The 25,095-nt window shown below is 33.1% G+C and overlaps 1 protein-coding gene across 1 annotated transcript; it reads left to right on the top strand.

Moving 5' to 3' along the window:
* Positions 1–850: 850 nt before the first annotated feature.
* On the top strand, positions 851–25,095 carry LOC143045023 (vacuole membrane protein 1-like). Its single transcript, XM_076217304.1, has 9 exons — positions 851–905; positions 1,987–2,066; positions 4,765–4,852; positions 5,304–5,444; positions 8,176–8,256; positions 9,546–9,662; positions 13,463–13,555; positions 15,321–15,386; positions 25,007–25,095. The coding sequence occupies exons 3-7, from the start codon at positions 4,820–4,822 to the stop codon at positions 13,508–13,510; spliced, it is 420 nt and encodes a 139-aa protein (XP_076073419.1). The 5' UTR covers positions 851–905; positions 1,987–2,066; positions 4,765–4,819; the 3' UTR covers positions 13,511–13,555; positions 15,321–15,386; positions 25,007–25,095.

Raw genomic sequence — 25,095 nt, forward strand, 5'->3', positions numbered from 1 at the left:
ATAATGCCGAAAATTTGAAAATTTGAATATTTTATGAGGAAAAAATGATCAAAACATGAATAAAACTGTGAACATGGTGTTAGTGAATGAAATAAATACACAAATAACTACAAACAAGTTTTTATTGACATTTATTATGAAGATCTCCCACTTGAGCAATAGTAGCCAGGGAAGCCATCGTCTCAGAGTAGCTTCTGTCTGGGCAGCAATCGGTGAAAGGGTTAAAAGAAATATTAGATTTATTAAGAAGAAATCAATAAGAATTTATAACCCATGATATTATGTCCTCATTTTTCAGTATGTTGCAAAAATAGAGAAATATGTATTATGGTGTGCATATTGGTTAGGTCTTGGTGTACTATCATCTGTAGGTCTGGGGACAGGATTACATACATTTCTATTATATCTGGTGAGTATATCTTGGTATACTATCATCTGTAGGTCTGGGGACAGGATTACATACATTTCTATTATATCTGGTGAGTATATCTTGGTGTACTATCATCTGTAGGTCTGGGGACAGGATTACATACATTTCTATTATATCTGGTGAGTATATCTTGGTGTACTATCATCTGTAGGTCTGGGGACAGGATTACATACATTTCTATTATATCTGGTGAGTATATCTTGGTGTACTATCATCTGTATGTCAGTCTGGGGACAGGATTACATACATTTCTATTATATCTGGTGAGTATATCTTGGTGTACTATCATCTGTAGGTCTGGGGACAGGATTACATACATTTCTATTATATCTGGTGAGTATATCTTGGTGTACTATCATCTGTAGGTCTGGGGACAGGATTACATACATTTCTATTATATATCTGGTGAGTATATCTTGGTGTACTATCATCTGTAGGTCTGGGGACAGGATTACATACATTTCTATTATATCTGGTGAGCACTTTATCTAGGTGTATTAACATTAGTCTGTCATGAAACACATGATTACAAACATTTTTTGAGTATCTTGTGATTGACCAGGATTACATGCAGTTCTGTTGTGTTTTGTAAACTTGTATATTTTGTCTTATCTCTAAGTCTGTTAAAAAGATTACTTTGTGTTTTTCAGAAATTCTAGATTCAGAGTTTATTTTTACAGGAATTTAGATGCCATCCTCTACAACTCCATATACACAATATCCCATGTTAAATGTTATTATACTCCACGCAACGAAGTTGCGGAGGGTATAATGTTTTTGACCCGTCAGTCCGTCCGTCCGTCAGTCCGTCCGTCAGTCCTGTTTCTTGTCATCGCAACTCCTCTCAAACCACACAACAGAATTTCACGAAACCTTTTCAGATAATAAGGACATACTATGTAGTTGTGCATATCGACGGGAAATTGCGATTTAATTTTTTTTCTAGGAATTACGCCCCTTTGAACTTATTTACTTTAATGTACTACTACAACAGTTTGTCATCGCAACTCCTCTCAAACCACACAACAGAATTTCACGAAACCTTTTCAGATAATAAGGACATACTATGTAGTTGTGCATATCGACGGGAAATTGCGATTCAATTTTTTTTCTAGGAGTTACGCCCCTTTGAACTTATTTACTTTAATGTACTACTGCAACAGTTTGTCATCGCAACTCCTCTGAAACTACACAACAGAATTTCATGAAACCTTTTCAGATAATAAGGACATACTATGTAGTTGTGCATATCGACGGGAAATTACGATTCAATTTTATTTCTAGGAGTTACGCCCCTTTGAACTTATTTGCTTCAATGTACTTCTGCAACAGTTTGTCATATCAACTCCTCTGAAAACACACAACAGAATTTCATGGAATTTTGTAGATAATAAGGACATACTATGTAGATGTGTATATTGACAGGAAATTATTATTCAATATTTTTTCTTATACCATTTTTTTTTCTTGTACTTATTTAATTTCTCCAATGACAATGTGGGGACTTTGGGTATGTGAGCGTGCTCACTAAGGTTCTTTAATTTGTATTATTTCAGGGACCACATATTGCAGCAGTAACGTTAGCAGCTTATGAATGTAAATCTACAAACTTTCCAGAACCACCATATCCAACAGAGTATGTATAAAGTTTATTATACCCCACGCAACGAAGTTGCGGAGGGTATAATGTTTTTGACCCGTCCGTCCGTCCGTCAGTCAGTCCTGTTTCTTGTCATCGCAACTCCTCTCAAACCACACAACAGAATTTCACGAAACCTTTTCAGATAATAAGGACATACTATGTAGTTGTGCATATTGACGGGAAATTGCGATTCAATTTTTTTTCTAGGAGTTACGCCCCTTTGAACTTATTTACTTTAATGTACTACTGCAACAGTTTGTCATCGCAACTCCTCTCAAACCACACAACAGAATTTCACGTAACCTTTTTAGATAATAAGGACATACTATGTAGTTGTGCATATCGACAGGAAATTGCGATTCAATTTTTTTCCCAGGAGTTACGCCCCTTTGAACTTATTTACTTTAATGTACTTCTGCAACAGTTTGTCATCTCAACTCCTCTGAAACCGCACAACAAAATTTCATGAAACTTTGTAGATAATAAGGACATACTACGTAGATGTGCATATCGACAGTAAATTACGATTCAATTTTTTTTCTAGGAGTTACGCCCCTTTGAATTTATTTGATCAATATACTACTGCAAGCTTTTGTCATCGCAACTCCTCTCAAACCACACAACAGAATTTCATGAAACCTTTTCAGATAATAAGGACATACTATGTAGTTGTGCATATCGACGGGAAATTGCGATTCAATTTTTTTTCTAGGAGTTATGCCCCTTTCAACTTATTTACTTTAATGTACCACTGCAACAGTTTGTCATCGCAACTCCTCTCAAACCACACAACAGAATTTCACGAAACCTTTTTAGATAATAAGGACATACTATGTAGTTGTGCATATCGACAGGAAATTACGATTCATTTTTTTTTCCAGGAGTTATGCCCCTTTGAACTTATTTACTTTAATGTACTACTGCAACAGTTTGTCATCTCAACTCCTCTGAAACCACACAACAAAATTTCATGAAACTTTGTAGATAATAAGGACATACTACGTAGATGTGCATATCGACAGGAAATTACGATTCAATTTTTTTCTCCAGGAGTTACGCCCCTTTGAAATTATTTGATCAATATACTACTGCAAGCTTTTGTCATCGCAACTCCTCTCAAACCACACAACAGAATTTCATGAAACCTTTTCAGATAATAAGGACATACTACGTAGATGTGCATATCGGCAGGAAATTACGATTCATTTTTTTCCCCAGGAGTTACGCCCCTTTGAACTTATTTACTTTAATGTACTACTGCAACAGTTTGTCATCTCAACTCCTCTGAAACCGCACAACAGAATTTCATGAAACCTTTTCAGATAATAAGGACATACTACTTAGATGTGCATATCAACAGGAAATTACGATTCAATTTTTTTCCCAGGAGTTACGCCCCTTTGAACTTATTTGCCCAATATACTACTGCAACCTTTTGTCATCGCAACTCCTCTCAAACCACACAACAGAATTTCATGAAACCTTTTCAGATAATAAGGACATACTATGTAGATGTGTATATCGACAGGAAATTATGATTCAATTTTTTTTTTTTATACAATTTTTTTTTCTCATACTTATTTTATTTCTCCAATGACAATGTGGGGACGTGGGGTATGTGAGCGCGCTCACTAAGGTTCTTTAATTTAAAAATGTTGTGTTTAAAATTTTTATACCCCACCTAGGGGCAGTACCTTTTTAGGTCTGTGCGTCGTTTATTTGTCTGTCTATCCTGCTTCAGGTTAAAGTTTATGGTCAAGGTAGTTTTTGATGAAGTTGAAGTCCAATCAACTTGAAACTTATAGCATGTTCCCTATGATATGATCTTTTTTTTATGTTAATGCCAAATTAGAGTTCTGTCCCCAATTTCACAGTCCACTGAACATAGAAAATGATAGTGTTAATAGGGTATCCGTGTACTATTGACACATTCTTGTTTGCTAATACTTCCCATATTTCTTAATTTAGTAAGATACATGTATCAATGGATTCAGTGAATGCTTTATAAAATTTTGATTTAAAGTTTCTGAAAGACTTGCTTACTCTTAAATTTCACGGAATAGTATGATTGTGTTAATCTTCCTAAATTTTTAACCTTCCAATATAAACAGTATCTTTAAGTAGTTGGAAAGTTATTTTTCATTTGATACTTTTCTACTTCATCAAAAACAAAGTTTTGTGTTCAGTTATATTTTGAAGATTAATTTTCCTGTTTGAATTGTTTTATTTTGTGAATGATAGGAATCAATTCTGAATTTTATAATTTTCTGGATTTTTTTTAATAAATTTCTTATGTTGAAATAGCATTTTTCTTTAATTTGCTTGTGTTTCTTTCCCTATTAGTTGTATGACATATAGTTTCTTAAATATTTATTATAAAAAAGAAGATGTGGTATGATTGACAATAAGACTACTCTCCTCAAGAAACCAAAATGATACAGAAATTAACAACTATAGGTCACCGTACAGCCTTCAACAATGAGCTAAGCCCATACCGCAAAGGCCCGAAATGACAATGTAAAACAATTCAAACGAGGAAAACTAACGGCCTATTTTATGTAATTTATAAAATATATTGATGAACAGATTTAATTTTTAAACTGTGTTAACAAATAATGTCATATATGAATAAATGTATATAGATCCCTTATTTCATACACTAGATTAAATTTAAGTAATCTTGTATTTTTAGAATTGTTTGTCCGGAAGGTGTTACAGATGGCAGCACAGTATCATTATGGACTATAATGAATAAAGTCAGACTTGAAGCTATTATGTGGGTATGTCATATATTCAACCTTTATGAAAATGATATTGTCTCCTAAACTATCATAGCAAATAAATAAACTCATCATATATATTTAGATAAAATTGAGAATGGATATAGGGAATGTGTTAAAGAGACAACAACCCAACCTGAGAGCAATATTCACCAAAGACCACCAATGGGTCATCAACACAAAGAGAAAAATCCCGCACCCATGGCATGCTTTAGCTGGCCTCTAAACAAAAATGTGTACTAGCTCAGTGATAATGGATGTTAAACCCGAAATATATAAATGAACTAAAATTAAAAATCATACAAGACTAACACAGGCCAGAGGCTCCTGACTTGGGACAGGCACAAAAATGCAAGAATATTTTTTATACCACACCATACAAGAAGTACTAATTATTGGATAATTTATATTATAGAGTGAGAGATTAAAAAAATATATCTTTATGTTTCAGGGTGCTGGGACAGCACTTGGAGAATTGCCGCCCTATTTTATGGCAAGGGCAGCCAGGCTGTCAGGGGCAGATCTTGATGACGATGAGTTTGAAGAAATAGAAGAACTCATTCATGAGAAAAAAGAGCATCCTGAAGAATTAGTAAGTCTCACAGGTTATGGTCCGAGTGAGAGTGTGTACTGTTATTTTTGGCCTTTCATGTTTTTGTGGGTGCCTTCTAGTAATCACTCTGTTTTTTATGCCCCACCTACGATAGTAGAGGGGCATTATGTTTTCTGGTCTGTGGCTCCGTTCGTCTGTCCGTTCGTCTGTGCATCCATTCAGGTTAAAGTTTTTGGTCAAGGTAGTTTTTGATGAAGCTGAAGTCCAATCAACTTGAAACTTAGTACACTTGTTGCTTATGATATAATCTTTCTAATTTCTAATGCCAAATTAGATTATTACCCAATTTCACAGTCCATCGAACATTGAAAAGGATAGTGCGAGTGGGGCATCTGTGTACTTTGGACACATTCTTGTTCTGTCTATTTTATAATTTTTACTTTTGTCCTTTGTGCATTTTGTGTCAACTTTTGTGAAACCATTGACACGATTTAAAATGTAAGTGGCATTCTATCTTTTTTAAACTCCCCTTCCAACAACCTAAGCTTTTGAGGTTTAAATCTAGGAATCAGACTACCTATCTGTCTGTTGGTCACTTTACACAGTTGTAGAACTCTACCTGACAATGTACATGAAGGAATATAATCTTGGTCGTATTATGATAGGGGAGATAATTGAACCTACTTCAATATTACAATATGTGGCACCGTACTCGGGCTTGCAAAATCAATAGTCTTACTGCAAATCTCAAATTGCTGGGCAGCAGTGCAAATTTTGAAGTACTTAAGGCAAGAATTTTGTGATGTTTGCTTACTTTGCGAAATGTTCTGAAAGAGTAGAGGGCACCTTTATTTCTTTTCAAATTCTTTAATGATTATCTGTTCCATACTAATATTCAATTAAAAATATTTACTAATAAATATCAAAATGTAATATAATTCATTAGACATTTCTTATTTCTATTCATAGCATTGCATAATGATGTATAAACTACATTTTTACGTAAGAAGTTATTTATTGGATTTGGTGTTTCAGACAGCTGCTGGCGGATAATTTGGCTACGGTCATCACACGTTCAAGCCATGAATAAATTTAACAGTAATTTACTAAAAGCTAACACCTAATATCAAGTTGTATTTTTTCCCCAATATTTATTATGGATCGGATTTCTACATGTTTTACATACTTACAATGAAATTGTTTACAATTTACACAAAAACTTTCCAATATTTTTTATTTTTTTATTTTGTGTTTATTTAGCATCTGTACAGTCATAACAGTGTTCTAGAATCCTTTTCAACATTTTGAACTATAAACATTTTAAACGACCATGATCTTGAAAGTTGAAGAATTTCACTGAGTGGCAAAAAGGTTTTTCTGAATTCCTGTTGCAAAAAGGGAATGGGGACTTATCATACTGAGCTTTTTATGGTAATTGTCTCTTGTAAGTGTAACTCCTCTTTAACATCTATGCACAGACATTGATGATACTTTCTCTAATTTTTGTGCTATTTTCACATTTCCTGACCGGTGTGAGAAAAATATTTCTCCTCACTAGTGAAAAATCTGTTCTCGGCAAATGATTAGTCGAAATTTGATTATGACATCTAAATGGTTTTTTTTTCTTCTGAATTGTCCTATTGTGACGCCATGAAAAAAGGCGGCAATGCCTGATGACGTCGCATATAAAAAAACACAAGTTTCTGAAAATCTTTGAAAAAGAAGGATAAAAATCATTAGAGAAACAGATTCCGACACTATAACTCGTGTATTACGATATTTCTCCACTTGAGACAGTTAAATTTTAAGCCTTGTGCTTTAAATAATAAAATTTAACTGTCTCGAGTGGAGAAATATCGTAATACACTTGATGCAGTGTTGGAATCTATATAGATACAGTTGTTGAACACTACTTGACGGTGTAAACAAAGAAACGTTATCTTGTTCTTACTGTCCGAGTGAAGATAATATTATTTATGGTTTTGGGGATATCCATTTTAAAATTCACTAACAGTGTAGGTATTATACCTCCCTTTTTAAGGGAGCTGTATATAGTAATTGTATGTTTAACTTGTTGGTCTGTTTGTCTGTTCATTCTCATGTCTCATATTTGGACTACTATATCTTCAGAAGTTTTTAGGCATCTTGTTTCTGAACCAGCATTGAAATGGATTTCATTTAAAAAAATTAAAGAATTTTTCTTGCATAATGATATTGAGCACATAAATAACCATATGCTACGTCTTAACAAAACTCATGACTTTGCTTCTTTGTTTAACAAAACTCATGACTTTGCTTCTTTGTTATGTTGGCTTGATTTGTCACACTTTTTACAGTGCTTAGAGGGTATGACTTTGTTAGCTTTATTCACTGTGTTTGTTAGTTGTTACTGTAATTAATAACATTAAAGGTACCAATTTTTCTGCACCAGATGTGCATTTTGACAAGAAATGACTCTTCAGCAATGCTTTAGGTGGAAATATTTGAAAATCCAAAACTTATAAAAAAAAAATAAGAGCATATGACCTAAAACGAGGAAAATATAGCTAGAAGCAAATTAGCAACAAAAAATTTATCCATTATTTTAAATCAGTTCATATTTCAAGTAGATCTAGAGTTAACAATGGTTAAAAAGTAGAATTAAATGTGTCCAAATGCATTTAAATAGTAAACAAACAAGAAGGATTTGAAATTTCTGTTATCTCAAGCATGATAATTGGAAAAGAATTTTTAATATATTCTTGTCTATTGTTTTATTTTTTATTTTCAGGGATTTATGGAAAAATCTAAATTAGCTGTACATAACCTTGTACAGAAAGTTGGATTCTTTGGTATCTTAGCCTGTGCATCGGTAAGTACTGACCCCCAAGGGTGACTGGGGAATAGAAATATGGTAACTTGGTCTTCTCTCGACTGGCAGTAAAACGCTTGCTGAAGTGGGGTGTCCGTTTGGCTGTGCGGGATGTATCAAGTTCGCAGTCACGTCCGGTCAGAATGGGGACGTTAAATCCGATGTCTCGTGTAGAGAGAGTGCCACGCTCTTTGCACGTAAAGAACCCTTGCAACAACTCTTTGAGGGGTCCGTAGGTGGCCTGTTGCAAGGCAAAATTTCTTTCCCTATCCAATAAACCCTCATTTTCCAGTGGCAGTCCAAATTTCCCCGACCATCATCCCAGATGGCCTCTATTGTGACAAGACCTACCTATTGTATTTATTGTGAACTTGTTCTCGTCCTGAATATGCATGAAATATTTGCCACTGGACGTTAAGCAACCAACAATCAATCAATCAATCGGTAAGTACTAAGCTAGATAAACATTACTGGGGTTTCTATGTAAGGTTTAATCTTAATAAATGGTACTTTTAATTTGTGTCTGAAATTCTGAATACTGTAAACCAACTTAATTTCGCGACCGCTTAATTTTCGCGACTCTTGGGGGAAGAAAAATAACGCGAAATTAAATCGTCGCGAATGTGTATAACTTGGATCTTTCCTTATTAAACTATATCAAGTTAACTAAAAAATCGTGAAATTAAATCGCCGTGAAGTAGACTAGCTGGAGATAAACGCGAAATAAAGTATCCGCGAAAATAAGTTGGTTTACAGTATAAAATTGAGAAAGGAAATGGTGAATATGTCAAAGCGACAACCACCCGACCATAGAGCAAACAACAGCCGAAGGCAACCAATGGGTCTTCAATGTAGCGAAAATTCCCGCACCCGTAGGTGTCCTTCAGCTGGCCCCTATGCAGGTATTAATCTTAAAAACATCACTTCTGGAAAAACTTTTCCAAACGACAAAACATTTTTTCTATAAACATGGTCAATTTGTCCATTATCAGACAAAAAAACATGCTTTATTTTAATCTGTGCCTCTTTGTTCTTTAATTCTATTTTTAAATCTGTATAAGAAGTCTGTCAGTTAAATATATGAGTTGCAGATGCTCAGATGTTGGTACATATCTATTGATAAAATATTAAATATAGGCTAATTTTAGAAATTGGTATTGTTTTCTTTTAAACATTGAAAAAGCATAGATTTTATTTAAGCTTACTTCATTGTGAAACTGGATTGCCTCTGAATTTGTATAAATTCAATTTTGATTGTTTTGATTATAAATTTTACTTTTTTTTTACAGATACCAAACCCACTGTTTGATTTGGCAGGAATAACATGTGGTCATTTTCTCATTCCATTTTGGACATTTTTTGGTGCAACATTAATAGGAAAAGCTGTTATTAAAATGCATATACAGGTAAGTTCTATGTTATGTTGTTGGGTAGCTATATCATAATGAATACTCATTTATTGTAATTCATACACATTTGCAGTGTACTATAGAACTAGAGGCTCTAAAGAGCCTGTGTCGCTCACCTTGGTCTATGTGAATATTAAACAATGGACACAGATGGATTCATGACAAAATTGTGTTTTGGTGATGGCGATGTGTTTGTAGATCTTACTTTACTAAACATTCTTGCTGCTTACAATTATCTCTATCTATAACAGTACTTTCTGTGGAAAATGTTATTGAAAATCTTCAAATTTTAAGAAAATTGTTAAAAATTGACTATGAAGGGCAATAACTCCTTAGGGGATCGTCGTCGTCGTCCGAATACTTTTAGTTTTCGCACTCTAACTTTAGTAAAAGTGAATGGAAATCTATGAAATTCTAAGACAAGGTTTATGACCACAAAAGGAAGGTTGGTATTGATTTTGGGAGTTTTGGTCCCAACATTTTAGGAATTAGGGGAAAAAAAGGGCCCAAATAAGCATTTTCTTGGTTTTCACACTATAACTTTAGTTTAAGTTAATAGAAATCTATGAAATTTTGACACAAGGTTTATGACCACAAAAGAACGGTTGGGATTGATTTTGGGAGTTTTGGTTTCAACAGTTTAGGAATTAGGGGCCAAAAAAGGGCCCAAATAAGCATTATTCTTGGTTTTGGCACAATAACTTTAGTTTAAGTGAATAGAAATCAATGAAATTTAAACACAATGTTAATGACTACAAAAGGAAGGTTGGTATTGATTTTGGGAGTTTAGGTCCCAACAGGTTAGGAATTAGGGGCCAAAAAGGGACCCAAATAAGCATTTTTCTTGGTTTTCGCACCATAACGTTAGTATAAGTAAATAGAAATCTATGAAATTTAAACACAAGGTTTATGACCATAAAAGGAAGGTTGGTATTGATTTTGGGAGTTTTGGTCCCAACAGAATAAGGGGCCCAAAGGGTCCAAAATTAAACTTTGTTTGATTTCATCCAAATTGAATAATTGGGGTTCTTTGATATGCCGAATCTAACTGTCATGACTGTGTATGTAGATTCTTAACTTTTGGTCCCGTTTTCAAATTGGTCTACATTAAGGTCCAAAGGGTCCAAAATTAAACTTAGTTTGATTTTGACAAAAAATGAATCAGTTAGGTTCTTTGATATGCTGAATCTAAAAATGTACTTAGATTCTTGATTATTGGCCCAGTTTTCAAGTTGGTCCAAATCGGGGTCAAAAATTAAACTTTGTTTGATTTCATCAAAAATTGAATAAATGGGGTTCTTTGATATACCAAATCTAACTGTGTATGTAGATTCTTCATTTTTGGTCCTGTTTTCAAATTGGTCTACACCAGGGCTTCCAAAAAATATTTGAGCCAGCCGGACATTTCATATCTGATCCCGATTTTAATCCCTTAAGACTTAGTCACAAAAGGCAATTATGGTAATCAGATGGCCATTCCAATGATTGACATTACATTAAAAAAAAAAAAACGATCTTAAACTTTACTTTGATATGATATGAATTTGATATTAGGATGTTACTGTTAAATTGGCAGTGCATCATTCAAAGTGTGCACATCAGCGTGCTCATATCTGCCGTAGACTTTTTATTTGTGCAAAATGACATTGTCAAAAAGGCCTGTCAAAAACTTTACTTTCATTTCAACCAGAAGTTGACTTGACAATGGTAAAACATGGACCATAAACGGATACGTAAAATCCGTGTACGTTTACAAAGCACGACTGAGAGAAGAAGCTCTTTCCACGTTATTTCTTCAACAAAATACTTGAATTGAATGTTTGATACTGGTCTCATTGATAATTTTAGCATTTTTAAAGAAATTTAGGATGCATTATTAAATTTCCCACCTGTGCACATGCGCACACGTGTTCTAGTTCATACGACGTAGTTCTGACGATTTTTTTTTTAAAACCTTTTTAAATTATTCATCAAATCATATTAACTAGTTTTTAATAATGTTAATCTTTTGGTCTAAATCAATTAGATAAAAACCTCTGAAATGTAAAAAAAATAATTGTGAATAAACCAATCAATTTATACGATGTCCGGTACTGAACATAGTTCACCTGTCACCTGAACAGGTAGATTTCAGCTGTCCAACTACTAATTAGCCTTGATTAAAATTAGAAAGTATTGAAGTAGGTGTTGTTTTGATAGTAATTAATCATCATGTCAAATTTATGACCGGAAATGTGTTGATGTTAAAGGCAAAAGGTTGGGTCAAAAAGATCGTGAATTATGTAAAAATTACCGAAAAAGCCTTGAAAACTAAAAAGTATATGACCGTTTCATGCTTTGCCCAGCCGGACTTTTACCGGACATTATACAAATGACCGGAATATATGACCGTTTTGGAAGCCCTGGTCTACACTAAAGTCCAAAGGGTCCAAAATTAAACTTAGTCTGATTTTAACAAAAATTGAAATCTTGGGGTTCTTTGATATGCTGAATCCAAAAATGTACTTTGATTTTTTATTATGGGCCCAGTTTTCAAGTTGGTCCAAATCAGGATCTAAAATTATTATATTAAGTATTGTGCAATAGCAAGTCTTTTCAATTGCACAGTATTGCGCAATGGCAAGAAATATCTAATTGCACAATATTGTGAAATAGCAAATTTTTTTTTAATTAGAGTTATCTTTCTTTGTCCAGAATAGTAAGCAAGAAATATCTAATTGCAAAATATTGTGCAATAGCAAGATTTTTTTTTTAATTGGAGTTATCTTTCTTTGTCCAGAATCAACTTAAATCTTTGTTATATACAATATACAATGTATATTCACTTTTTACTACCAACTGATAAATTAAAATAATCTTTACCATTCAGTGATAACAAGCAGTTTTTTTTACATCTTAATATTTTATGATGTATTTAAATGAGTAGTTATTGTTGCAAACTCCATTAGAAATTTTAATTGAGATTAGTTTTGGAATAAGGGAAAGGGGGATGTGATTAAAAAAATTGGGTTCAATTTTTCTCATTTGAAATTTCATAAATAAAAAAGAAAATTTCTTCAAACATTTTTTTGAGAGGTTTAATATTCAACAGCATAGTGAATTGCTCTAAGAGAAAACAAAAATTTTAAGTTCATTAGAACACATTCATTCTGTGTCAGAAACCTATGATGTGTCAACTATTTAATCACAATCCAAATTTAGAGCTGAATCCAGCTTGAATGTTGTGTCCATACTTGCCCCAACCGTTCAGGGTTCAACCTCTGCGGTCGTATAAAGCTACGCCCTGCGGAGCATCTGGTTTTTCTGATGAACACATGAAGAAGGAGCTCACTTCTTTCAATGCATACATACACATTCTCAGTCAAATTCAGTGTTTACAGTCAAATATGCCAGATTACATGTACATGTATATAATTTATTTGTTAAGCATGAAGGATTATGATACAAAATGTGAATTGTATGCAATTATTCATATTTGCTAGACAAATAAATAGCTTATACTGCAAAAGTATCTGTTTTCACCACATAAATGTCATTATGGTGTCATTTGTTTACATCACAACACCATTTGTATTTATATACTATACATGTAGATAGTGTAAAAAAAATAAAACTCTGGAACGATGAACAGAAAATGGAACATTAACAATGATTAAAAAAAAATGGTATTTTTACCTAATAGTGATATGATAGTGGGATTTTGTATTGACAGTTTTTATGGACATTTACTTTTAGATATACCTTGGAGTATGGAACATATACCTTTGTTATACATGTATCTTTCTTTTTTGTTACAGTATCGAGAAAAACAGAGTGATTGGTTTGGTCAGCATGGTAAGAACTGACATGTGACAGTTTGCATCATGGGGGATCCTAATGGAAAATTGTGTGTAAGTAAAACAAAATCTCTTATGTCTGAGATTTTTATTTCATGTACATTAATTATAACCCATGGATCAAAGTTCTGTAGGGTATAATGTCCATCAGTCCTGTTCTAGTCATCCCAACTCCTCTGAAACCACTCAACAGAATTTTATAAAACTCTGTAGATAACAAGAACAAAATATGTAGATGTGTTTATCGACAGAAAATTACGATACACTGTTTTTTCTTTCATTACAATACATTGCAATATTAAAAAAAAAAATGTCAGATTTTTATAAATAAGCAAGTTATAATATAACTTCTGAATGAATTAAAATAAATCTTACACAATCGTCTTTGGATGCGTTATATGTGGGCACACTGTGACCATGTGATTGTTTCAAATCATCAATCATTTGATTCAAATGTCATGAATGTGGGAGATTAATAAATGATGTAAAAAAATCTGTAAACACATAAACATGATAAAGACAAGAAGAAGAATTTAAAATTTGCAAATCCAAAAACAAACAAAATTTGCAGAGTTTTCTCCAGCTGGGATGCGTTGGTTTTTATTGAGTCCTAAGTTAAATTATGACCATATTTGTTGACCATTGTAACAACTAGATATGGCTTTTTATTCCCTCTATGTCGTGTGCGTTTTTGAAATTTGCATGTGAATATTAACAGAACTTCTCATTATTACCATGTAAATATTTTTTGTAAAAAATGCAAAATAACTTCAAAATGTATGTACACATTATACTTATGATACTTTTTTTTCTTGTAGCACAGAACCTTTACTCATTTGTTTAAATCCGAGAAATAAGATTGGTTTACTGTGGCATCAATTCTAGAAAACACCTTTTCCACTGTTAAGCTACAAGTTCCAAATATAAGAGATACTTTTGTCATCCTACTTACACCTGAAATATACTTTTATTAATTGTTGCAATGCCAATGGCGTCTTTGCAGGGTTACTCACACTAACAAAGAAATTCACTTATGTTAAATCAGGGTACTCACCATTTGACCATGACCTTAGGATGAAAGACAACAGCCAAAGCACCCTTCCTTTGCTTTTCATTTTTTTCCCCAATAATACATGTACATGTATGATTTTGTATACATTATTGTTCTTCTAAAACTTCATGCAATGATAATAGCATGAAATATATGCTTTCAAAATGTTGCTAAACATTTCTTTGTTCATATCTCGCAAAAGTGTAATTATCTTCTTTTCATACTGGAACCATTCACATGTGCTTCGATACAATGACCATATTTCTGGCGACTACATGATGTTTGGCTAATTAAAATGATTAAAATCTTTTTGTAAGTGCTGTTATACATAACAAAAAAAGTAGAATAACAGAAATACTGAAATCCAAGAAAAATCCTACAACAACCATGACAACTGACAAAATCTAATCACCAAATTCATCAAGCAACATAATCCAACGTTAACAGTTCTGAATATAAGTTACACAATACTTTACAATTGTTAAGCACTGGTTATGTTTCATGCTATTTAAAATCCTAATAATTATAAACAACCTTGGCTTATGTAGTTAGGATTAATTTCTGCAAGCACTTAGTATAATAAACATACTGCCCTCAATTGATGCAATTCTGGGCTGGCAAACAACTGCATTCAGAAATATTAATTCAACACTTGCAACTTCGTCTTAATGTTAGATTTATTTTTCTTTATTGTATATTGTACCTCAACACTTAAGACAGTATATATATTTACTACATATTTATTTTTGTATTTTTTTTCTTTTCTAGATCAGATAACACAGGATGTTACCACTGTGGTATGGCTATCAATTCATGGCATTAGTGAGCCGAAAGGTTTGTAAATATTGTAGCTTTGCCTTTTATTTTTCAACCTTTTATTTTTAATTTTGTGTTAAATGAGGTCTTAATTTCCATTTAAGTTAAATATTTCTTTACAATTATGGAAACAATGCTGAATTTTCCGTTCCATTCTCTAACTGAAGTTTCCATCAACCAAATAATATAAAAAATGTATACACAATGCTTATTCACACAAATTTTTAATGAAGCATGAATTTGGGTACATTCACTTTTAACGTTATGGATTTATATGTCCGTTTGATACAACCGCAAAAATAATTAAAAAAAATTTAGTTGATATTTGTTATACGTTGTTGTCATCTGCCTTGTTGAGCGTCATCCAAGACCAATGATTTCAGGATAATAACTTTAGTATGTATAAGTAAATAGAAATCTATGACCACAAACGGAAGATTGGGATTGGTTTTTAGAGTTTTGGTTCCAACAGTTTAGGAATGAGGGGCCAAAAGGGTCCAAAATTAAACTTTGTTTGATTTCATCAAAAATTGAATTATTGGGGTTCTTTGATATGCCGATTCTAATCATTTATTTAGATTTGTGATGTCTGGGCCCCTTTATCAAATTGGTCCACATTGAGTTCTAGAGGTTCCAAAATTGAACTTTCTTTGATTTCATCAAAAATTGAATTGTTGGGGTTCTTTTTAAAATATGCTGAATCAAATCATGTATTTAGATTTTGTATATTGGACCATAGCAGGTAAATGTCCAATTTAATTTTTTTAAGTTCTAACACAACATTCATTGTGTGTCAACTAGCTATGTAGGCCAAAAATTAATTATTGTTTGTTTCCCTTTCCACGACTAACCCTGTAAAATCACTGCAACACGAAAAATTTTATTGGCCATTCTTGTCCAAATTTTTTTTTTCTATGTTGGTTTTTAGTGATATCTTTCCGATGCGTTGGTTTTTTTTTTATACCTTTCTGATGCTGCAGTCATCAAACGTTTTAAATCAAAGCTTTTTTGCTTTGAAGCTTCTATATGATTTGGAATCAAGAAAAACAAACATAATGCCTTGCCACATGATTTGTGTTGTGTGCAAGGGTGATCTTAAATCTGAAGCATCTTTCAACCCACTGAGTGCACCTTGATTGGATTTGTCTTTAACCTCTGTTCCTGTTTAAAGGATAAAATCTTTTGAGTAAAAATAGTCTGAGACGTCTGAACAGGTTGAGCACAAGTCAGGAAATATATTTCCTGCTTTCAGAGAACGTCCCTGATTTCTGGTGTAAAAAAAAAGTTTAAATGTGATTTCTTTTTTATGCCCCACCTACGATTGCCCCACCTACGATAGTAGAGAGGCATTATGTTTTCTGGTCTGTGCCTCCGTTCGTTCGTTCGTTAGTTCATCCATCTGTGTGTCCGTTCGCTTCAGGTTTATGTTTTTGGTCAAGGTAGTTTTTGAAGAATTTGAAGTCCATTCAGCTTAGTACACATGTTCCCCATGATATGATCTTTCTAATTTGAATGCCAAATTATAGTTTTGACCCAAGTTTCATGGTCCACTGAACATAGAAAATGATAGAGCAAAGTTCAGGTTAAAGTTTTTGATCAAGGTAGTTTTTTAACTTTAACTTTCTTAAACTATCCTGGGTTTGTACCAAACTTGGACAGAAGCTTGTTTATGATCATAAGATAGTATCCAGAACTTAATTTTGTAAAAAATTAAATTCATTTTTTCGGTATTTTTCGGGCGTCAATCAAATGTTGTCCGTGCATTAACTCATGAACCGTTCAACCAAAGCTTTTAAAATTTTAATATGTTGTTACTGACAACTAAATGAAGGTCAAGTTCAATAATGGCGATTTTGACTTTTACCGTTCAGGAGTTATGGTTATTGAAAGATTGAAAAATGGTTTTTCCAGTCGTGTCCGTGCATCTACGCATGAACTGTTCTACCAAAGCTTCCCAAATTTTGATATGTTGTTACTGATGACAAAATGGAGGTCAAGTTCAATAATGACGATTTTGACTTTTACCGTTCAAGTTATGGTTCTTGAAAGACTGAAAAATGGAGTTTCCAGTCGTGTCCATGTATTTACACATGAACTGTTCTACCAAAGCTTCCAAATTTTAATATGTTGTTACTGATGACAAAATGGAGGTCAAGTTCAAAATGACGATTTTTACTTTTACCGTTCAGGAGTTATGGTTCTTGAAAGATTGAAAAATGGTGTTTCCAGTCATGTCCGTGCATTTTCTCATGAACCATTCAACCAAAGCTTTTGAAATTTTTATATGTTGTTACTGATGACAAAATAGAGGTCAAGTTCAACATGTTCAATAATGACGATTTTGACTTTTACCGTTCAGGAGTTATGGTTCTTGAAAGATCGTAAAATGGCGTTTCCATTCACTTTATTGCATTTACTCATGAACCATTCAATCTAAGCTTTTCTAATTTTAATATGTTGTTACCGACAACTAAATGGAGGTCAAGTTCAATAATGGCAATTTTGACTTTTACCGTTCAGGAGTTATGGTTCTTGAAAGATTGAAAAATGGTTTTTCCAGTCGTGTCCGTGCATTTACGCATGAACTGTTCTACCAAAGCTTCCCAAATTTTGATATGTTGTTACTGATGACAAAATGGAGGTCAAGTTCAATAATGACGATTTTGACTTTTACTGTTCAGGAGTTATGGTTCTTGAAAGACTGAAAAATGGAGTTTCCAGTCGTGTCCGTGTATTTACACATGAACTGTTCTACCAAAGCTTCCCAAATTTTAATATGTTGTTACTGATGACAAAATGGAGGTCAAGTTCAAAATGACGATTTTGACTTTTACCGTTCAGGAGTTATGGTTCTTGAAAGATTGAAAAATGGTGTTTCCAGTCATGTCCGTGCATTTTCTCATGAACCATTCAACCAAAGCTTTTGAAATTTTTATATGTTGTTACTGATGACAAAATAGAGGTCAAGTTCAACATGTTCAATAATGACGATTTTGACTTTTACCGTTCAGGAGTTATGGTTCTTGAAAGATTGAAAAATGGTTTTTCCAGTCGTGTCCGTGCATTTACGCATGAACTGTTCTACCAAAGCTTCCCAAATTTTGATATGTTGTTACTGATGACAAAATGGAGGTCAAGTTCAATAATGACGATTTTGACTTTTACTGTTCAGGAGTTATGGTTCTTGAAAGACTGAAAAATGGAGTTTCCAGTCGTGTCCGTGTATTTACACATGAACTGTTCTACCAAAGCTTCCCAAATTTTAATATGTTGTTACTGATGACAAAATGGAGGTCAAGTTCAAAATGACGATTTTGACTTTTACCGTTCAGGAGTTATGGTTCTTGAAAGATTGAAAAATGGTGTTTCCAGTCATGTCCGTGCATTTTCTCATGAACCATTCAACCAAAGCTTTTGAAATTTTTATATGTTGTTACTGATGACAAAATAGAGGTCAAGTTCAACATGTTCAATAATGACGATTTTGACTTTTACCGTTCAGGAGTTATGGTTCTTGAAAGATCGTAAAATGGCGTTTCCATTCACTTTATTGCATTTACTCATGAACCATTCAATCTAAGCTTTTCTAATTTTAATATGTTGATACTGATGACAAAATGGAGGTCAAATTTGATATTGACGATTTTCCCTTTCACCATTCATCAGTAATGGTTCTTGTGATATTGCTAGGACACAAATAAATGTTAATAAATCCGGTTTGCTGTCGTTGTGACAATCTCTTGTTTTCCTTTTTTTTGTTCAGCCTGCGATTTACAGCAAAAGTAGGTGAAACACTGGGTTCCGCGGAACCCTTACGAATTTTTTCATTACAAATTTTATTCATCACACTATTAGTTATTGCTTTATGATATGGTACAAAAATCAACTAAAAAAATTTTGTTTGCCCCCAGGTGACTTTTAATATGTTTATAGCATTGAAAAAGCTCCAAATTATCTCCCTTTGATGCAAAAATACATTTTTTTGGCATTAAAGTTGAAATATCTTTTTTAAATCATCGATGACCTATATTTTTTATTATTGTTTTCAAAAAGCTGTACATGAACTAAATACTTGTAAAATTTAAGCGATTTCTGTAATTTAGTTCTTTTTTTATTTCGATATTACTTCTTTTTCTCCTATTAGTTCAACAGTAAATAAGGACATTAACAAAAAATTATGCTTCTTTCAGAGGCAGATTGTTAGCGTAAATGAACGGTGACCCAATTTTTTTATTTCATTTTTAGCTCACCTGGCCTAAAAGGCCAGGTGAGCTTTTCTCATCACTTGGCGTCCGTCGTCGTCGTCTGTGGTCGTTAACAATTTTTCAAACATCTTCTTCTCTGAAACTACTGAATGGATTTGGATGAAACTTAGCATGATAGTTCCTTAGATTATCCTGCACAAAATGTGTGCTTCGATTTTTGATCCGTCAAAAAACATGGCCGCCCTTACTTTAAATAGAACATAGGGGTCAAATGCAGTTTTTGGCTTATATCTCAAAAACGAAAGCATTTAGAGCAAATCTGACATGGGGTAAAAATGTTCATTAGGTCAAGATCTATCAGCCCTGAAATTTTCAGACGAATCAAACTAACCATTGTTGGGTTGCTGCCACTTAATTGGTAATTTTAAGGAAATTTTGCAGTTTTTGGTCATTATCTTGAATATCATTATAGATAAAGATAAACTGTAAACAGCAAAAATGATCAGCAAAGTAAGATCTACAAATAAGTTAAATATGACCAAAATTGTCAATTGACCCCTTAAGGGGTTATTGTCCTTTAATGACAATTTTTTCACAATTTGTTCATCATCTTTGCTAACTTTAAAAAATCTTCTCCTCTAAAACTACTCAACCAAATTCAACCAAACTTCAACTGAATGATCAGTAGGGTGTATAAAATAAAGTTTGTGTTTTATTTTCTATTTTGTCTAAAAACATGGCCGTCATGGGTAAAAATAGAACACAGGGTAAAATGCAGTTTTTGGCTTATATCTAAAAAAACTCCAGCATTTAGAGCAAATAAGACTAGAAGTTAAAATATTTATTAGGTCAAGGTCTACCTGTCCTGAAATTTTCAATTTGCAATTTGCAAAAAAAATAATTATACCCCCGCTTTAAAAAAGGGGGGGTATACTGTTTTACCTCTGTCTGTCAGTCCGTCCGTCCATCAGTCCGTCAGTCAGTCCGTCAGTCAGTCCGTCCCATGAAACTTTTGTCACATTTTTCTCAGGAACTACACATCCACCCTTTCTGTAATTTGGTATCAACATTTATATATGTCAGCCACACCGTGTGATGCGTTTTCAGATTCATCGCTTAACAACTTCCTGTTTACCGAACACTTGTCTGATTTTACACATGATAGCCAAGTTGAAAATTTTCAAAGGGGGGGGTATACTGTTTTACCTCTGTCTGTCAGTCCGTCCGTCCATCAGTCCGTCAGTCAGTCTGTCAGTCAGTCCGTCAGTCAGTCCGTCCCATGAAACTTTCGTCACATTTTTCTCAGGAACTACACATCCACCCTTTCTGTAATTTGGTATCAACATTTATATATGTCAGCCACACCGTGTGATGCGTTTTCAGATTCATCGCTTAACAACTTCCTGTTTACCGAACACTTGTCTGATTTTACACATGATAGCCAAGTTGAAAATTTTCGTCACATTTTTCTCAGGAACTACAATACAAGGATTTCTGAAATTTGGTTTCAGGATTTATATAAGTCAGCTATACCGTGTGATGCGTTTTCAGATTCATCACTCGACAACTTCCTGTTTACCGAACACTTGTATGATTTTACACATGATAGCCAAGTTGAAAATTTTCGTCACATTTTTCTCAGGAACTACAATACAAGGATTTCTGAAATTTGGTTTCAGGATTTATATAAGTCAGCTATACCGTGTGATGCGTTTTCAGATTCATCACTCGACTACTTCCTGTTTACCGAACACTTGTATGATTTTACACATGATAGCCAAGTTAAAAATTTTCGTCACATTTTTCTCAGGAACTACAATACAAGGATTTCTGAAATTTGGTTTCAGGATTTTTATAAGTCAGCTATACCGTGTGATGCGTTTTCAGATTCATCACTCGACAACTTCCTGTTTACCGAAACACTTGCATATTTTTACACTATTAATATTATCCACTTGCTGCGGGGGCGTTTTCAGATTCATCACTCGACAACTTCCTGTTTACCGAAACACTTGCATATTTTTACACTATTAATATTATCCACTTGCGGCGGGGGTATCATCAGTGAGCAGTAGCTCGCAGTTTCACTTGTTTGTTGTGCTACTTCCAAAAAATAGAAAATATTCAGACCAGAAAAAAACCCATGTCCCCCTACAAGTTAAATGGTCCATGCCTAACTGTTATTAATGAAATCATTTAACTGTTTTGCTGTTATTGGAGCCCCTTGCCCCTTCTCAGCAGTGGAATAAATTCAAATCATGAATGAAGAAATTCGAAAGAATAACAATTTAATAATGTAACAATAACAATTTTATTGTTAAAATTCTTTTATTGTAACTATAATGTAATAAAAATAACGTCCTGCCGCTCTTCTTGTATGCATATTATATTAGAAGGAAACATGTAAACATGGTAGAACTTGTATTTCTAATATTGAAGAATTGTTAGCTGTACATGTTTGCCTGGCATGGTTCAATATGTTCAATAAGGCATTATTTACCAGGTGAGCGATTCAGGCTCTTGAGAGCCTCTTGTTCTATTAAGTATATAATAAAGTTTATTTATCATGTTTATAGAAAAATATAAAGAAATCATATATTATATATCTGCTTACCCTTCCGGAGCACCTGAGATCACCCCTAGTTTTTGGTGGGGTTCGTGTTGTTTATTCTTTAGTTTTCTATGTTGTGTCATGTGTGCTGTTGTTTTTCTGTTTGTCTTTTTCATTTTTAGCCATGGCGTTGTCAGTTTGTTTTAGATTTATGAGTTTGACTGTCCCTTTGGTATCTTTCGTCCCTCTTTTAGAAAGAAAAAAAAGATTTATACTGGAGAGCCCCCTTAATATAAACATATTTTATTTGTAATCATCAAAGGGAATGAGACACAAGCTAAGACTTATGATGTCTTCTTTGGTATCTTTTCTTGTCTACATGAAATTTTATTTTGCTGTTATCGCAGTCCAGGCAATTACTGAAAACTGTAATATTACTTTTTTATATAATATTACAAGTAAAAGTAATATTACAAAAAATAGTAATATAATTCTTATATTACTAAAACCTGTAATATTGTTATATTACTGAAATGTGTAATATAGTCTCCATACTACATAAAACAGTAATATTACTAGAAAATGCCTATATTACATAGAACTGTAACATAAGGCTAAAAATCACTAGGTTTTCATACTTTAATTACTATAATAATTTAGACGTATGATGATAATAAATTAATTATTAAACAATTCCAAATAATAATAATCATCCAATTAAAGTACATAGTATCAATTCAAAATAAAAAATCCAAAGTAAAACTATTTTCTCCTTACAATGTAAAATATAAAATAAATGCCAAATTTACTAAATCATAAAATGAACTTAATCTCAAAATCAAAATATAAAAGTCTTAAAAGTATTTTCTAAAATTAAATTATGATTCAGAGATAAATTTTGTCTCAACACTGCACAGTCAACTAGTAGACTGGTAAAACAATCTTTTAGGTCTAGTATAATGACATGAGCATGACGAGTAGTGTGAGGTTACGCTTCCAGAACACTGACTGCTATCTTAAAATATTCTCAAAAATAAAAGGGGAGTCAAAAAATACATTTTTGTCCAAACACTACAAAGTCAACTGGAAGACTGATCGTCAGTCCTACAGGTCCAGTATAATAGACTTTAGCAGTGCAAGTTTGGGTTTCCGAAGGGTGACTGCTCTTCCAAAATTTTGCAACGATATTTATACTAAAACACAAAATAACTCAATTTATCCCGACATGTTAATATTACTCTCATTATCAAAAATAGACTTTAATTAACAACGCCTAATCATATAATGTTTTGATAAAATCTGTGGATGCTAATTGTCGAGCCTGCAACTTTTGTTGCAGAAAGCTCGACATAGGGATAGTGATCTGGCGGCGGCGGCTACGGCGGCGGCGGTGGTGTTAGCTAACTTCTTAAAAGCTTTATATTTTAGAAGGTGGAAGACCTGGATGCTTCATACTTTGTATATAGATGCCTCATGTTACAAAGTTTCTGTCAGTCACATGTCCAATGTCCTTGACCTCATTTTCATGGTTGAGTGACCACTTGAAAAAAAAGTTCAGATTTTTTGTAATGTTGAATTCTCTCTTATTATAAGTAATAGGATAACTATATTTGATATGTGCGTACCTTGAAAGGTCCTCATGTCTGTCAGACAGTTTTCACTTGACCTCGACCTCATTTCATGGATCAGTGAACAAGGTTAAGTTTTGGTGGTCAAGTCCATATCTCAGATACTACAAGCAATATGGCTAGTATATTCGGTGTATGGAAGGACTGTAAGGTGTACATGTCCAACTGGCAGGTGTCATCTGAACTTGACCTCATTTTCATGGTTCAGTGGTAAGTTATATTAATCTGAAGATCTGTTTACTTTTTTGTGATGATTCTTTATCTTATTTTAGAGTGATCATGTTTATTAAAAATACATGTTGTGCCGTATCTCAAAAACTATTTATGATTATTCCATAAATCTTCACACACTTTTTAGTTATATTAAAACCACAAAAGGAAGATTCAGATTTTTTTTTGGTGGTGATGGTCCAAACTGTTTAGGAATTACGGGCCAAGACCAGTATTTTTCTATCTTTATCTATATAGTCAATCTAGACTTCAAAAAAAGAGTGACGAAAGATACCAGAGGAACAGTCAAACTTATAAATCAACTAAAATAAATTGACAACATGCACCTGGCTAAAAATAAAAAAGACAAACAATAGAACACATGACACAACATAGGAAAATAAAGAATAAGCAACACGAATCCCATCAAAAATTGGGGGTCATCTCAGGTGCTCCGGAATGGTAAGCAGATTCTGCTCCACATGTGGCACCCGTCATGTTGCTTATGTAATAACAAGTCCGGTAAATAGTCTAATTTGGTAGGTCACATTCATGAAAGGGAAGGGGATTGTAGTAACAACATAAGGAACATATCCGATATCATTTGTGAAACAGTTATTTCATAACTTCAACTTATTAATACCTCAAGTAGAAGGTTGCATTGGGATTTTCACACCATAATGTATGTCGCTTGAAAAATGTCTCACTGAGTCATGAAATGTTTACAGATATGGTGTGTCTGAATGATCTTGATGTGAATGTTTCTTTAAATTTAATTTCTTATTGTCTGTTGATAAGTTTATCTTGCTGTTAAAAAGTGTTATACAATAGTATATATACATGTGTATATTTAAAAAACTGACTGCATGACAAATCTCAAGTGACTTAAGAAAATAATGTGATTCTAATTGTCTAGTTTATTGAAATATTTTCTTCTTTTTTCACTTTTTTTATAATTTATTGTCTTAGTTCACTTTTTTGAAAATTTTGCTTTTCAATGTTTTATATACTCATCCTCTAATGCTGTTTTATTTGATATTTTAGCAATCCATGGTGAATTTAAGTCACCCAGAAATACTGACAATAAAGAATGTAACGAAAGATAATGCTGGATGGTATGGTTGCTTGATTTC

This window comes from Mytilus galloprovincialis, chromosome 9 (assembly GCF_965363235.1).
Source record: "Mytilus galloprovincialis chromosome 9, xbMytGall1.hap1.1, whole genome shotgun sequence".
In the NCBI taxonomy this organism is placed as follows: Eukaryota; Metazoa; Mollusca; class Bivalvia; order Mytilida; family Mytilidae; genus Mytilus; species Mytilus galloprovincialis.